The sequence below is a fragment of the Temnothorax nylanderi genome, unplaced genomic scaffold, assembly GCF_030848795.1.
Source record: "Temnothorax nylanderi isolate EJ_2023f unplaced genomic scaffold, tnyl_v1.0 TNYL_tig0158_pilon, whole genome shotgun sequence".
NCBI classification, from domain to species: domain Eukaryota; kingdom Metazoa; phylum Arthropoda; class Insecta; order Hymenoptera; family Formicidae; genus Temnothorax; species Temnothorax nylanderi.
In genome coordinates, this window is record NW_027249220.1 from 57,664 (window position 1) to 71,198 (window position 13,535).

General features: G+C 44.2%; 2 protein-coding genes across 2 annotated transcripts in view; both read left to right on the forward strand.

Annotated features, from left to right (window-relative positions):
• The window catches only part of Mgl (low-density lipoprotein receptor-related protein megalin), a 45,835-nt gene extending 34,577 nt beyond the window's left edge, over positions 1 to 11,258 (forward strand). The window contains exons 15-29 of the mRNA XM_071715259.1: positions 146 to 1,316; positions 1,389 to 1,809; positions 1,943 to 2,151; positions 2,276 to 2,671; positions 2,860 to 3,427; positions 3,520 to 3,763; positions 3,869 to 4,476; positions 4,557 to 4,849; positions 4,979 to 5,496; positions 5,569 to 5,806; positions 5,882 to 6,136; positions 6,210 to 6,716; positions 6,988 to 7,960; positions 8,038 to 8,137; positions 8,253 to 11,258. Of these exons, the coding sequence (XP_071571360.1) occupies positions 146 to 1,316; positions 1,389 to 1,809; positions 1,943 to 2,151; positions 2,276 to 2,671; positions 2,860 to 3,427; positions 3,520 to 3,763; positions 3,869 to 4,476; positions 4,557 to 4,849; positions 4,979 to 5,496; positions 5,569 to 5,806; positions 5,882 to 6,136; positions 6,210 to 6,716; positions 6,988 to 7,960; positions 8,038 to 8,137; positions 8,253 to 8,528 (6,777 nt within the window). The 3' untranslated portion in view covers positions 8,529 to 11,258. The remainder of the gene's footprint in view (positions 1 to 145; positions 1,317 to 1,388; positions 1,810 to 1,942; positions 2,152 to 2,275; positions 2,672 to 2,859; positions 3,428 to 3,519; positions 3,764 to 3,868; positions 4,477 to 4,556; positions 4,850 to 4,978; positions 5,497 to 5,568; positions 5,807 to 5,881; positions 6,137 to 6,209; positions 6,717 to 6,987; positions 7,961 to 8,037; positions 8,138 to 8,252) is intronic.
• A 314-nt stretch (positions 11,259 to 11,572) lies between these two features.
• On the forward strand, positions 11,573 to 13,520 carry LOC139777695 (dynein light chain Tctex-type 5-like). The gene is made up of 3 exons (XM_071715260.1): positions 11,573 to 12,402; positions 12,638 to 12,831; positions 13,108 to 13,520. Exons 1-3 carry the CDS (start codon positions 12,280 to 12,282, stop codon positions 13,271 to 13,273), a joined length of 483 nt encoding a protein of 160 aa, XP_071571361.1. The 5' UTR covers positions 11,573 to 12,279; the 3' UTR covers positions 13,274 to 13,520.
• The last annotated feature ends 15 nt before the right edge of the window (positions 13,521 to 13,535 follow it).

Genomic DNA, 13,535 nt, shown 5'->3' on the forward strand with positions numbered 1-13,535 from the left:
ATATGGATTGATATATGCGTAATTGTTTATTTAAGAAGGTAAAATTACTTTTCGAAAGGAGCTTAAGACTACGTTTAAAGAAACAACTAACAAAAATAATTTAAAATAACAACGCAAGTAAGAAAAGTGATTTTTATTTCCTCAGACAACAAATGGCGGATGCTCTCAACTATGCTTTGCCTTCCCGAAGGACCATACTAAAACGTTCACCTGTGACTGCGCCGTGGGTAAACTCTCTTCCGACGGTCGCAACTGTGAAAACGTCGAAGAATATCTAGTATTCGCCACGCGAACTGAGATTCGCGCAATTAATATAGATCCGCACAGCACTAACGTGCCCTTCGCCCCTGTCGGAAATCTAACGAATGTAGTCGGAGTGGACTTTGATTATCAGGACAAGAAGCTGCTGTTCACGCAGATTCGTCCTTGGGCGAAGATCGCGTGGACGCCGTCGGATCGGCCGTCCTCCTCCGATCTGCACACGCTGATCAGTAAAGGAATTAATCCCGAAGGCATTTCATACGACTGGACTCAGAAGAAGGTATATTGGACGGATTCGTCCAACAATAGCATCTACGCAATGGACATTGACGGGTCTAACTTGGTGATGATCGCCCGCGTGGATCGTCCACGCGCCATCGTCGTCGATCCCTGCAACGGTTCGCTCTACTTCACGGACTGGGGTCGTTTTGGGACATCCGGGAAGATTTTCAAGACGACCATGGCGGGATCGCTGAAACGCGCCATTATCGACAAAGATCTCTCGCAACCCAGTGGTCTAGCGATCGATTACGACGATCGTATGCTATACTGGACCGATGCCGTGCGCGAGAAGATCGAGCGGTCTGATCTCGAAGGGGGGTACAGAGAAGTTCTGGTTAGCGCTACCATCTATCCCTTCGCTATCACCGTCTTCAGGGAGCACATCTATTGGACGGATCTCCAGCTTCGTGGAGTTTACCGAGCGGAGAAGCACACCGGGGCCGACAAGATCGAGCTGGTGAAACGACTGGAGGACTCGCCGCGAGACCTTCACGTCTTCTCCGCGGCTAGACAGCAATGTACCGTTAATCCTTGCAACATCAATAACGGCGGCTGTGACGAATCCTGTCACCCGGGCCACAACGGGTCCGTGGAGTGCAAATGCGGTGATAACAGCAGGCTGGTGAACGAAGACAGAATGTGCGTACCAAAGAACGTCACTTGCGATGCGAACAAGTTTGCTTGTAGAAACGGCAGGTGCATCTCCAGAATGTGGTCTTGCGATGGCGATGATGACTGCGGCGACGGCTCCGACGAGGACACCAGTTACTGCTGTGAGTAGCACAAAATTCAAAACTAATCAATTCGAAGGAAGTATCCCTAAAAGTACGATTTTTATGTTTCAGCTTATCACTCGTGCAGCCCGAACGAGTTCCGCTGCAACAACGGCCGATGCATATTTAAAACATGGAAGTGCGATCACGAAAACGATTGTCGGGACGGCAGCGACGAGGAAGGCTGCGTTTATCCACCGTGCGCGCAAGGAGAATTCACCTGCGCCAACCACCGCTGTATCCCTCAATCTCAAGTGTGCAACGGCATCAATGACTGCAAGGACAATGTTACCTCCGACGAGACGCATGAGCGATGCCCTCGCAACACTACGTGCCCGTTGAATCATCTCAAGTGTGAAAAGACGAACATCTGCGTGGAGCCCTACTGGCTCTGCGACGGCGACAACGATTGCGGCGACAATAGCGATGAGAATCCGATTCATTGCGCTCAGAGGACCTGCCCTCAGAACAGCTTCCGATGTCCCAATCACAGGTAGAATTCTGCGTTTGATGAATAATTTTAATAACCGAATACGTTTCCAAAATTGTTTGGAAACTGTTGTAATAATATCTTATGACCTTGCTGTAAGCCAGAGATATTTTCTGAACGCATGCGTATTGTCCAGGTGTATTCCGGCCACTTGGTACTGTGACGGAGACGATGACTGTCTAGACGGAAGCGACGAACCTCCCGGTTACTGCCAGTCCGAAGGTAGGACGTGCTTCGGTGATCTGTTCACGTGCGACAACGGCAACTGCATTCCTAGAATTTACATTTGTGACGGAGACAACGATTGTCTGGATAACTCTGACGAAGACGAGCGTCATCAGTGCAGTAAGTTTTTCAGTCATCATACGGAACTTTTATATTTGTAATATTTTACTTCTACACTTTATCTTTACATTGTTACAATGCTACTATTTCCCACCATCTTACGGAGTTAATTTATTTTGATCAGATGACAGAAAGTGCGACGAAGAAACCGAGTTCACTTGCACCGCAAACAAAATGTGGAATCGCGCCCAGTGCATCCCGAAGAAGTGGCTGTGCGACGGGGATCCGGACTGCGTTGACGGGGCCGATGAGAACGTGACTCTGCACCACTGTCCAGCGCCAACCCCTTGCGCCGACAACCAGTTTACGTGCAACAACGGACGGTGCCTGAACCGCAACTGGTTGTGCGATCACGATAACGACTGCGGCGACGGTAGCGACGAGGGCAAGTTCTGTAACACCCAGTACAAGGCTTGCAACAGTCAGGAGTTTACTTGTCAGAACTTCAAGTGCATACGCAAGCAGTTCCGCTGTGACGGCCAGGACGATTGCGGCGATCATTCGGACGAAGTAGGATGTTGTAAGTAGCAGTTAAACAATCACGTACTAAAATACATAAGAAATATAATTAGATTCAACTTGCGCATGAAAAAAAATGAAAATTTTTAATTTTTTAAATTCAAATATGCATGTGTGTCCAATCTTTCTTCTTCCAATCTTTTTCTTAGCGTGACAGAGGTGTTATTGCAAAAACATTAATCTTTTTAGCGTCTAAAGGAAAGAATACGACATGCCCGAATCCGAAGGACTTCATGTGCGCGAACGGCAACTGCATTGACTCGCAGCTGGTGTGCAACAAAGAACCAGACTGCGCCGACGAGAGCGACGAGCCGCTGCACTGCAACGTGGACGAGTGCGCCCGTGTCGAGCTGAATCAGTGCGGCCACAAATGCGTGGACACGCCGACCAGCTTCTACTGCGAGTGCAACCCCGGCTACAAGCTGCTGGCCGACGGCAAGGCCTGCGACGACATTGACGAGTGTATCGAGACGCCCCAGGTGTGCAGCCAGCAATGCGAGAACACGCCCGGCGGCTACTATTGCAAGTGTAACGAGCGCTGGTACGAGAGGGAGGCCGACGAGCACACGTGCAAGCGAAGGGACAACATTCAGCCGTGGATTATATTCACGAACAAGTATTACGTCAGGAACATGTCGATCGACGCGTCCAACTACAGCCTGATGCATCAGGATCTGATCAACGTCGTTGCGCTTGACGCGGATTACAGCCAGCAGATGTTGTACTTCTGCGACGTCACCGCGAAGACAATATATAGGTACATTTTTTTCTATTTGATGCTATAACATGAAGATAGCTATCTCTTTTGCTAAGGAGCTCATTTTATTTAAATGTCTTCCTTTTATTTAGAGCACCGGTGAACGGCGGCGAGAAGGAACCAATCATTCGTCACGACAGTCTGGGTCTCGAGGGTATCGCTATAGATTGGGTTGGTCGAAAATTGTATTGGTTGGATCGTCACGCGAAACACTTGGATGTCGCCGAACTTGATGGCACGAACAGGAAGACCTTGCAGAGCGGAATTGCAGACCCACGCGCGATCGCGGTCCATCCCGGTGCCGGATACCTGTACTTTACGTCCTGGAACCTTCAGGTGGATTTCGCATTACAGTTTTTTTTTTGCAAATAATTGTATTTGTAATAATTGATGTAAACAAAGTTACGAAGGCTTAATCGTGAATCGTGGTTTACATTCCAGGCGTATATCGGTAAGATGGGCATGGACGGTAGCAACTTCACTCGAATTCTGACGTGGGAGGACGACATCGCCTGGCCGAACGCCCTGACGATCGATTACTTCACCGATCGCATCTTCTGGGCCGACGCTCATCTGGATTACATCGCCTTCGCCGACCTCGATGGCCACAATCGGCGGATCGTCCTGTCCGGCGCCTCGGTGCCGCACGTGTTCGCCATCACTGTGTTCGATGACTTCATTTACTGGACCGATTGGAATCTAAAGGCGATCAGCAGGGCGGAGAAGTTCTCCGGCGCGCGTCTGCAGGTGCTGCGCAACACCACCCATCGGCCCTACGACATCCACGCCTATCATCCCCTTCGGCAGTTGCCCTACAACAATCCCTGCGCGGAGAACAACGGCGGTTGCTCGCATCTCTGCCTCATTGCGCCGCCCGCCAGCTCGTACTTGCTTGAAGGATATGGTCAGCCTGGGGTCACCTCCTACAAGTGCAAGTGCCCGAATCAGTTCATTCTGGACAAGGATGGCAAGACATGCATAGCGAACTGTACCGCGGGTCAGCATCGTTGCGGACCACCCGACGAGAAGTGCATCCCTTGGTATTGGAGGTGAGACATGTTTAGATTACTACTGTATTTTCTTTTTAATAAATAATTGATGGAAGAATTATGATGAAAATTATATGCAGATGCGACGGAGAGAAGGATTGCAAGGACGGTTCTGACGAGTCGTCGAGTTGCCCGACGAGGATTTGCCGGCCAAGCATGTTCCAATGCGCGAACAAAAATTGTACGCCGAGCGTGACGATTTGCGACGGGATTGACGATTGCGGTGACAAGAGTGACGAAGCTAAGTGCGCGCTCGAATGCGGGGAGCTCGAGTTTAAATGTAAGTCTAACGGCCGCTGCGTGCACGACTCCTGGAAATGCGATGGAGATGCTGATTGTAAAGACGGCAGCGACGAAGATCCTGCCATTTGTCGTAAGTATCACGCTACATGTCAGATATTTTTTTTTACTATTATTAGTACACAACTTTTCTACAGTTTCGATAAATCAAATATATTCTTGCTTTTTATCTGTTTTAATTCGTGAATTCATATTTTTTTAGACAACCGCGCCTGTGACCCGAGCACCGAGTTCAGCTGCAAGAACGGCAAGTGTATTCCTAAGTTGTGGATGTGCGACTCTGACAACGACTGCGGCGACGATAGCGACGAGCCGGCGTACATGTGTCGGCAAAAGAACTGCACGACCGGGTGGCAGCGATGTCCAGGACACGCGAACTACCGGTGTATCCCGAAGTGGCTGTTCTGCGACGGCAAGGACGATTGCCGCGACGGTTCCGACGAGCGTCCAGAGAACTGTCCCAAGTGCGACCCCAAGATGGACTTTAGGTGCGCCAACAACCGGTGCGTGCCGAAGCAGTGGCTCTGTGACTTCGCCGACGATTGCGGGGATGGTAGCGACGAGGCAGACGCGATGTGCAAAGACAAGTACCGCCAATGCTCCGAGTCCGAATTCAAGTGCACGAACGGTAAGTGCATTGCGTCTAGATGGAGATGCGACAACGAGGACGACTGCGGGGACAATAGCGACGAGGAGCAGTGCCATCAGTACCCGTGCAAGGTACGTATAATAGTCTAGTTTTGTTGTAACATTACGATCTCGTATTTTATGCAATCCCTCTACTTGTCGCAGAACGACAGCTTCAAATGCGCGAGCGGTCATTGCATCGCGTCGTATCTTCGTTGCGACGGAGCGCGAGATTGTCGCGACATGAGCGACGAGATCAACTGCCCACCGAGATACCCTGGCGGAAGGTACTGCCCGCAATCGCGATTCCAATGCAACAACAACCTCTGCGTCTCGCTGAACGACATCTGCGACGGCACCGATGACTGCGGTGACAATTCCGACGAGAGTCCTACCATGTGCGGTGAGTTCAGTTGCTGATACTCGGACTCCTTTGTAACAAGAGTGGGAAGATAAACGTTGCTGTTTCTTTGCGTAGCGAACTTCCAGTGTGACATGCACAGACGGTTCCAGTGCGCCAACCACAAGTGCATCGCCAGGTATCAGTTGTGTGATGGAATCGACAACTGCGGCGACGGTTCCGACGAGAACAATATGACGATGTGTGTGAAGCAGACTCGTCCGTGCGACCCGATAACCGAGTACACCTGTGCGAACAAGAAGTGCATCGACCATCTGAAACTCTGCGATCTCGGGGATGATTGCGGGGATCTGTCGGACGAGTTGGGATGCCGTGAGTTTCATTCCCATCTTCTCCGCTCCGTCACGTTCGACGTCTATGTCAGACAACTATGTTGCGTTTTTAGATCACAGTCACCATTGCACGGACAATGACCGCGGCGGTTGCGCACACGAGTGCCACAATCTCGTTGACGGCGGCTACATCTGCACCTGCTACCCCGGTTACATAATCTCACCGGACAACCGGAAGCACTGCGTGGACGTCGACGAGTGCCAAACCGGTGCTCACCAATGCTCTCACATCTGCACGAACTTGAACGGCACGTATGCCTGCTCTTGTCGGCAAGGTTTCCAATTGTCGGACAGACACAGTGGTGTGTGCCGTGCCGAAAAGGATAACGTTGTAGTGCTGTTCGCCAACGGACCCGAACTCCGAGCCTACGATCTGCGCAGCAGAGAAGAGATGGACGTGATAGACAACGAGAAGAGGGTGCAGGCTGTCGATTTTGATCCCAAGACGGAATACGTTTTCTGGATTGACTCGTACGACAACACCATCAAGCGGTCGTACATGGTGAACGCCAAAGAAGGCGAAGCGAAGATTGGACACGCGCAGGACCTCAATATGAAGAGTACGTATCATTCAATTTTATTACTGATTAGTTAGGTTTCACTGAAATAATGTTCTCAGTTTTTGTTTTATTTTAATTCTTCCGAAGTTTAGTTTTTTAAGCGCATTCTGCTACTTACTTTTACATCTTTGGAATTTTAAATTCCTAAATATTTACATCGCGTGGAGCAGCCTTTAAAATTTAACGCTTTTTCACAGCCACATAAATGTCTTTTATCTGTTTACGAGATAAGTCACGCGGTATGTTTCACTAATAGTATTAATTTTTACAGCTGACTCGAGGCCAACGAGCTTAGCGGTGGATTGGATCTCCGGTAATTTGTATTGGAGCGAAATCGATCAATCAGGAACCACTCCTCGCGGCCAAATTATGATGTCTAAATCAGACGGCAGGTATCGACGTAGCATAGTTACAACGAATCTCGAACAACCAACAGCAGTGGTCGTGGATCCCGAGCGAGGGGAGGTAGTATGGGCCGATTCGGGTAATCAGCCAAAGATCGAGATAGCCTGGATGGATGGGGCTAGACGCAAATCACTCGTGACCGAACGAATAGCCAGTCCTTCGTCGCTCACCATCGACTACGCTATGGAGCACACGCTTTACTGGTCCGACAGCAAGTTGGATACCATTGAGGCGATCAGTTTGGCCGGTAACAACAGGAGAATCGTTTTGAAAGGCAGACCGCTCAAGAGTCCAATAGCGCTGGATGTTTTCGAGAACAATCTTTATTGGACCACCAAGCAAACGGGTGAACTTATTCGACAGGATAAATTTGGCCGAGGAGTTCCGCAGACCATCGTCAAGAATCTCCCTAGTCCCGGAGGCGTCAAGGTCTATCATCAGCTGAGATACAATACCAGCCTGAGAAATCCATGCCATGACGATCAGTGCACTCATCTGTGCGTAACGATTCCCGGCGGGCACCGTTGTCTATGCTCGGACAGCGTCGGCCTCTTCCAGCGTCTGATGAAGGACGACGAGAGGCATTGCGACGCCACAAACGAAAGACCTCTCCCAGATCCCCTGATATGTCGCTGCCAGAACGGCGGGCGGTGTCAAGAGTTGGACGACAAGCTGGCGTGTAACTGTCGCGAGGAATTCCACGGCGAATTCTGCGAAACCGCGGCGGTCGCCGCTCGTGCGGGCGGATCCACCGCTGCTATAGTTATTCCCATAGTCATATGCCTGCTGGTGTTGTTCTGTGTCGCCGCGATCTTCATGGTTCTCAAGAAGCGACCATTGTAAGCATGATAAAATTTCAAAATTTTATAGTAATGCAGAATAAAGACAATCTTTTATTAAACTTAACTATTTATAGTGGCAAGCCCGGTGGCCTCGGCAGTCTCACAGGCGCTCAAAGTGTTTCCTTCCGCCAAGGCAGCAATGTAGAGTTTGGTGCAGAAGCTCACGAGAGAATGGTAAGTCCTTTGCTCACCTCGATTTAAAATTGAAAATATATGTATCAGTGCAATAAGTTAATAATAAATTTTACTTACGTCTGTGCCTGTTCTAATCACCATCATATGTTTATAGGAACCTCTCGACGTTGAGTATAACTTGAACGATGTTAGCAATAAGAACCGAGACTTCAGTAATCCGATGTACGACGCGGTGAATATGGAGAGCGGCACGACGAACGGCACCGGCACCGGCAGTATGTACGAGATGCCGGCGGAGATGAAGCCCTCCAGCATACAGCACAAGGAGCCGCCGCAGCTGCATCTGAAGAGGAGAGAACTGGACCCGACGCCCATCGACTCGGGGAAGGATACTCAACAGCTGGTCGAGGAGGACAAGTCCGAGTGCTAGGAACTATCATTCCAATTTAGGAATTCCTTTAGATCTGTTGTGCATCGAACTTGAAACAAGCATGGTGGAGATATTTCACGAGTCTGCGAAGAATACATAGGGACACAAACGTAAATTAGTTTACCAGTTTTTACGTAAACAGTGCGGATCACTTCGCGACTGCTCGTGTACGTTATTTATTAAGCTATTCGCCGAGATGTTTTTAACGTGTGACGTATTGATTAAATGTTCTACTTTATCTAGTGATCCGCGGATATGAGAATATCGGGATCTCTGGATTTCTCTGAGAAAGAGAGGATATAAATTGTTATAGAGAGAGAGAGAGAGAGAGAGAAAGAGAGAGAGTTTTAGACGCATGGATTTTTATAAAAGTTTCGACAGTAAAATTTTAAATGGATCTTCAGATTCGAAGATCTCTACATTGTGTATTCCTCTTCTCTCTTTTTAATGGATAAAAGAAAATTTAGGGATGTCCCCGGATATTTTTGACGAAAGAGATTGCGTAGTAATCATAAGTCTACAACTTCGCGTGTCCTTGTATCTAAGAGCCTCGATGTGTTTAGGTTTTCAATTTTCCGCATCCTCCAGACCTATGAGAATCTCTGGCCACGGATTCTCATAAATCTCCAGATCCCTCGAGCCAGGAATTGTGAACTGGCTTTAGGATCTTGAAATTTCGGAGAGTAACGGCACGGCCGTCAGACGAATCGATAGCATCGATTTCATCGGGGGAGAATAGGGCGAGAGCGAATTGCAATAGGCACTGACTGTGTCATTTTTTACTAGGTGTGTGATTTGTAAGTCTTGTAAATATAATTGCTAACAAAGTATAATGTTCATGTTATCCGTGTACCATAAAAGACGCAACACATTCCATTCTTTCTCGAGGTTGCTGCTTGAAGTGTTACGATAACGCGGGACACTTCCAATAGCTAGGATGTGTATGTATATGTGTGTGTATGCGTGCACGTGCGCGTGGTGCTCGAATTGGTACACTCGATCCTTAAACAATCCTTCGGAACATCTGTCATGACATCTCCGTGCGATTTTTAATTATTTTACAACTTGTAATGAAAAACGGCGAAATTATGCTGCGAAAGAGAACAATTTATTACCACTTTACACTTTTGGGGACTCAATAAAACTTGTAAAATTTGATAACTTCAGTAATTCAAATATGTCTCGCTTGTTTTTACTGTACAATTTGAGCACTTAGTGCACGCGTGAAATTTATTCTCAACTACAACATGGGCGGGATCAAATTTAACTTCGATAGAGATTTATAAAGCTCAAAGGTATTGACTAGTACCTTATTATTTAGCTTAATTCAATATCCCCATTATGTTTTTTTTCCCTTTATGTATTATAAAATACAAAGCGATGAGAGATCTAATATTACCTCTATAACAGCCGATGACTTTGATGAAAGTTCAATGGCGAATAATGTTCTCGGGGTTGAAAATGATCCCGCATACATCCCGGTCACGAAACTGAGCTACAGTAGTTGAGCGTCAATGATGCACGTACGTCCGTTCAAAAAGCTGTATTCTTAGCGGAGTATTTTTGTAAGGCGTGGCGTTATATAGTTTTTCATGTTGAAAAGTGGCCTTTTCCTTGTTACGATAAGTAGAGGCGCGCGAACTCAGGAGGAGCGAGATAGATGTTTTCACACATGAGCGTTATTAAATGTTATTCTTGTGAATGTTATTACAGAGCACAATCGATTTTTACGAACAGAAAGAAACATCCCTTGCGCGGTGAACATTGTGCTTTAGCAAGGAACATTCCCCCGGCCGACATCATTGTACATTTTTTCTAGATTATGTGAGGTACTCCTCCTGCAAAAGATGAGGCTGAATTAAAAGGAATCGACGAGAATTTATTCTGCAAGATTAACTTCCTAAGCTTCGAAATCAGAGATTTATTTCGACAGTTTTGCATACCTTCCTATTTCTTCCCACTGTTCCCGACACTGAACAGTTAGCACTGTTTAGCATTTTCTTATAACGATATTGTATCTTTCGTAAAAATGGCGAACAACAAACAAAACCAAAATAATCTCCATGTATTTCAATCTGCATTAAAATATTAATTTTTTTAAATTCTTGATTATATGAACGACATAATTAAGCTAATTGCTAGTATCAATTATTTCAAGTCTCAATGAACGTCTGTTAATTCCTTTTAATGTATACATTTTTTGCAGGGTCAGTAAGCGTAATTCTTCTTCTTCCGCAGAAACTATGATTGCAATATCCTTGTATACTGATAATTTATTGCAACAATACAACTTCCAAGTCCTACGAGAGAAATAAATTCCTTAAATTAAATCCTTAGGACTTATAATTTCTTTCATCTCGACAACATTATAGTTTCGAAATAAGATGTCCTTTAATTCTGTAAATATTAGATAGAATTTAAAACGTGTAGATTCTGAAGAGAGAGAAGAGACGCTCTCGCAAAAAATAATTAATCAAGAATACAAAGATCCCAGATAGCACAGCTGATCTTTATGAATTCATAAAGATCAGATTCAGATCTTTTTAATTTTAGATATTTAATTCAGATATTTAATTTATATCTCGGTAAAGAGAAATTGAGGGATCAATGTAAGCACGTTGTACATACACGTTTCGCGAGAACTAAGGGAGGAGAATTATCAACGCTGACTCACCCTCCACACAGATTATTATACATAAAAGAGTATATAAATAAATAAATATATATATATTTTTCTGTTGCAATCGACTTTGATCTGGGCAGGGCTCCAGAGTGTCCTAATATTACGATGTATCAGTATTTTGTGTATTTTTTTATCGAGTTGACAGAACAACAATTGTTAATATATTGTGCAAAAATATCGAACAGATATCGTCCAAGAATAAATTGTAAAATTGACAATCCAGTTTTCCCTATGCTCATGCAATATATCAAATGCACATGCGTCGCACCCTTCGTGCCCGACTACGGCGTAAATTGAATTTTCTTATGCAATCCATTAGGAAAACATATCCATTCCTTTCCTACTTTCCTTTCCTACTTTCACATAATTTCTATTCCGCTGATATATCTTCCCTCGACTTATTTTGATTATAATTTCGGTATTTTATTTGATATATATATATATACGTTTAAATTGACTCAATTTCCAATTAATTGTGATTTAATTGCTATTTATTTTTACATTAAAAATTTAGGATGTTACTTCTTTTACGTTGCTCATTCTTGTTTTTGAATTTGGATTCTTTAAAATTTAACATATATAAGAAGGAACTGCAAAATAACTGTATGTGTAACAACTTTTATGTGCTGGGAATAGGGAAGAATAAATACACTTTTGACTGACTTCTCTGTTATTATGTAATTTTATGAAAAGACATGCCAATAGAGAAATTATTGGACGACGATAGGAAGAATAAATGCGGCAATTTCAAGGGGGTTGAAGTTGAAAACTAAATGGAATTTTTGGAAGTCATATTAATCGCTGTTTGATATACAATATACACGATTTTTAAAATAATTTTTATCAATCATTTTACACATTTATATAAAACGATCTTCAACAAGCATGGGCACGAGTAAGTTTTAATCAATATAATGGCTTAAAAGATTAAGACGGAGTCTCGTTACACAATATGCGTTAATAATAATAATTATTATAATAACTGATTTAATACAAATAACAGCAATAATTGGATATATTAATAATTAATAATATTGAATATATTAATAATTACCAGCACAACGATCCATGTCGAGAGCGTGGTCCGTACTCGGTAGAGCCGTTCGCTCCAGAACCTATATCAGCAGCCCGTCCCTTGTTGGAATTCCAAAGTCGAGCATACTCTTTCGCATAGAGAAAGGTGGCTTCAAGGTATTTCAAATAAAAAATTATCCAAAATTCGGCAAGATAAAAGAAATTTTGCACAGTAACTGAAAATATTTATAACCCCAAAAATGATTATTGAAATAAATAATGTAGGGAAGATATTGAACGCGAGATATACTCATAGTTTATTTAAAATGACTTTATTAATTACAGAGGTAGAATGGATTACATAATATATGTGATAACTTAAATCGAGACGTCAATGAAAATTATCTTCCAGATCCCGAGGTACCAAAATACTTACCGTCTGGAGGCTTACAAGCCCTTCAAGTGCGAGATTGTTGATATAATCTTGATCGACGTGATGCGGGAGTATTTAGCCGGCTTGAAATATCAACCTCAGGTTTGCATGCAAATCTGCCAGAGAATGTCGGAAGACGTGCGCGACAAAATTTTCAGGAAGTATTATGATCGGTAATAATATCGATAATTACACCAAATCATGTATAGTAATCATCTTGAACACTTACATAAATGTATTTTCCAATGTGTAAATTTAATTAAATAATTTATCTGATGCAACTTTGAATTAAATAGATTTAGAATAATTAGTAATTATATATTTTGACCATCTAATAACGTATTTTAATTTTATAAGTGTGTGAAGAGTAAAAAGTATAAAATGTTTATTTTTTTACGTCGCTAGTAAAGAATACACTTTTTATCCGAGCAACTTATCGCTGCTTTCAGATACAAAGTTGTGGTCGTCATGTCGATCGTCCAAAAGTTAGGACAAAGCGTACGGATGGATTTTGGCAAATTATGGGACGTTCAGAGAGACACGTACTCCACCCATGTGGTCGAGACTGCGGAATTTGTCGCGACGGGCCTCGTCGTGGGAACTTATTACGAATGAACGAGTATTTAAAAAAATTGATGAAGGAATTTTGTGACGATCCGATGAGCAACTATAAGCCCTGGCACACAATTTAATTTTGAATTAAACAGAAATAAAGAGCGTTTTTTTAGACAAAGTTTTAGAAAAGAAAGAGTATAGATAAAATTAATCAAAGACGGATTAATGGAAAAATGTACTGCACTCTCTCGTAATATTTAAACTCAATCGAATGTTCGTCAATGCTTGATGAAAGGATCATTGATCCACACATCACACACAC

Coding starts and splice junctions, on each gene's coding strand:
- LOC139777695 (XM_071715260.1), top strand. CDS start 12,280: ATGTCGAGAGCGTGGTCCGTACTCGGTAGAGCCGTTCGCTCCAGAACC. Junction 12,403..12,637: donor TAGAGAAAGGTGGCTTCAAG/GTATTTCAAATA, acceptor ATTATCTTCCAG/ATCCCGAGGTACCAAAATAC. Junction 12,832..13,107: donor TTCAGGAAGTATTATGATCG/GTAATAATATCG, acceptor CGCTGCTTTCAG/ATACAAAGTTGTGGTCGTCA.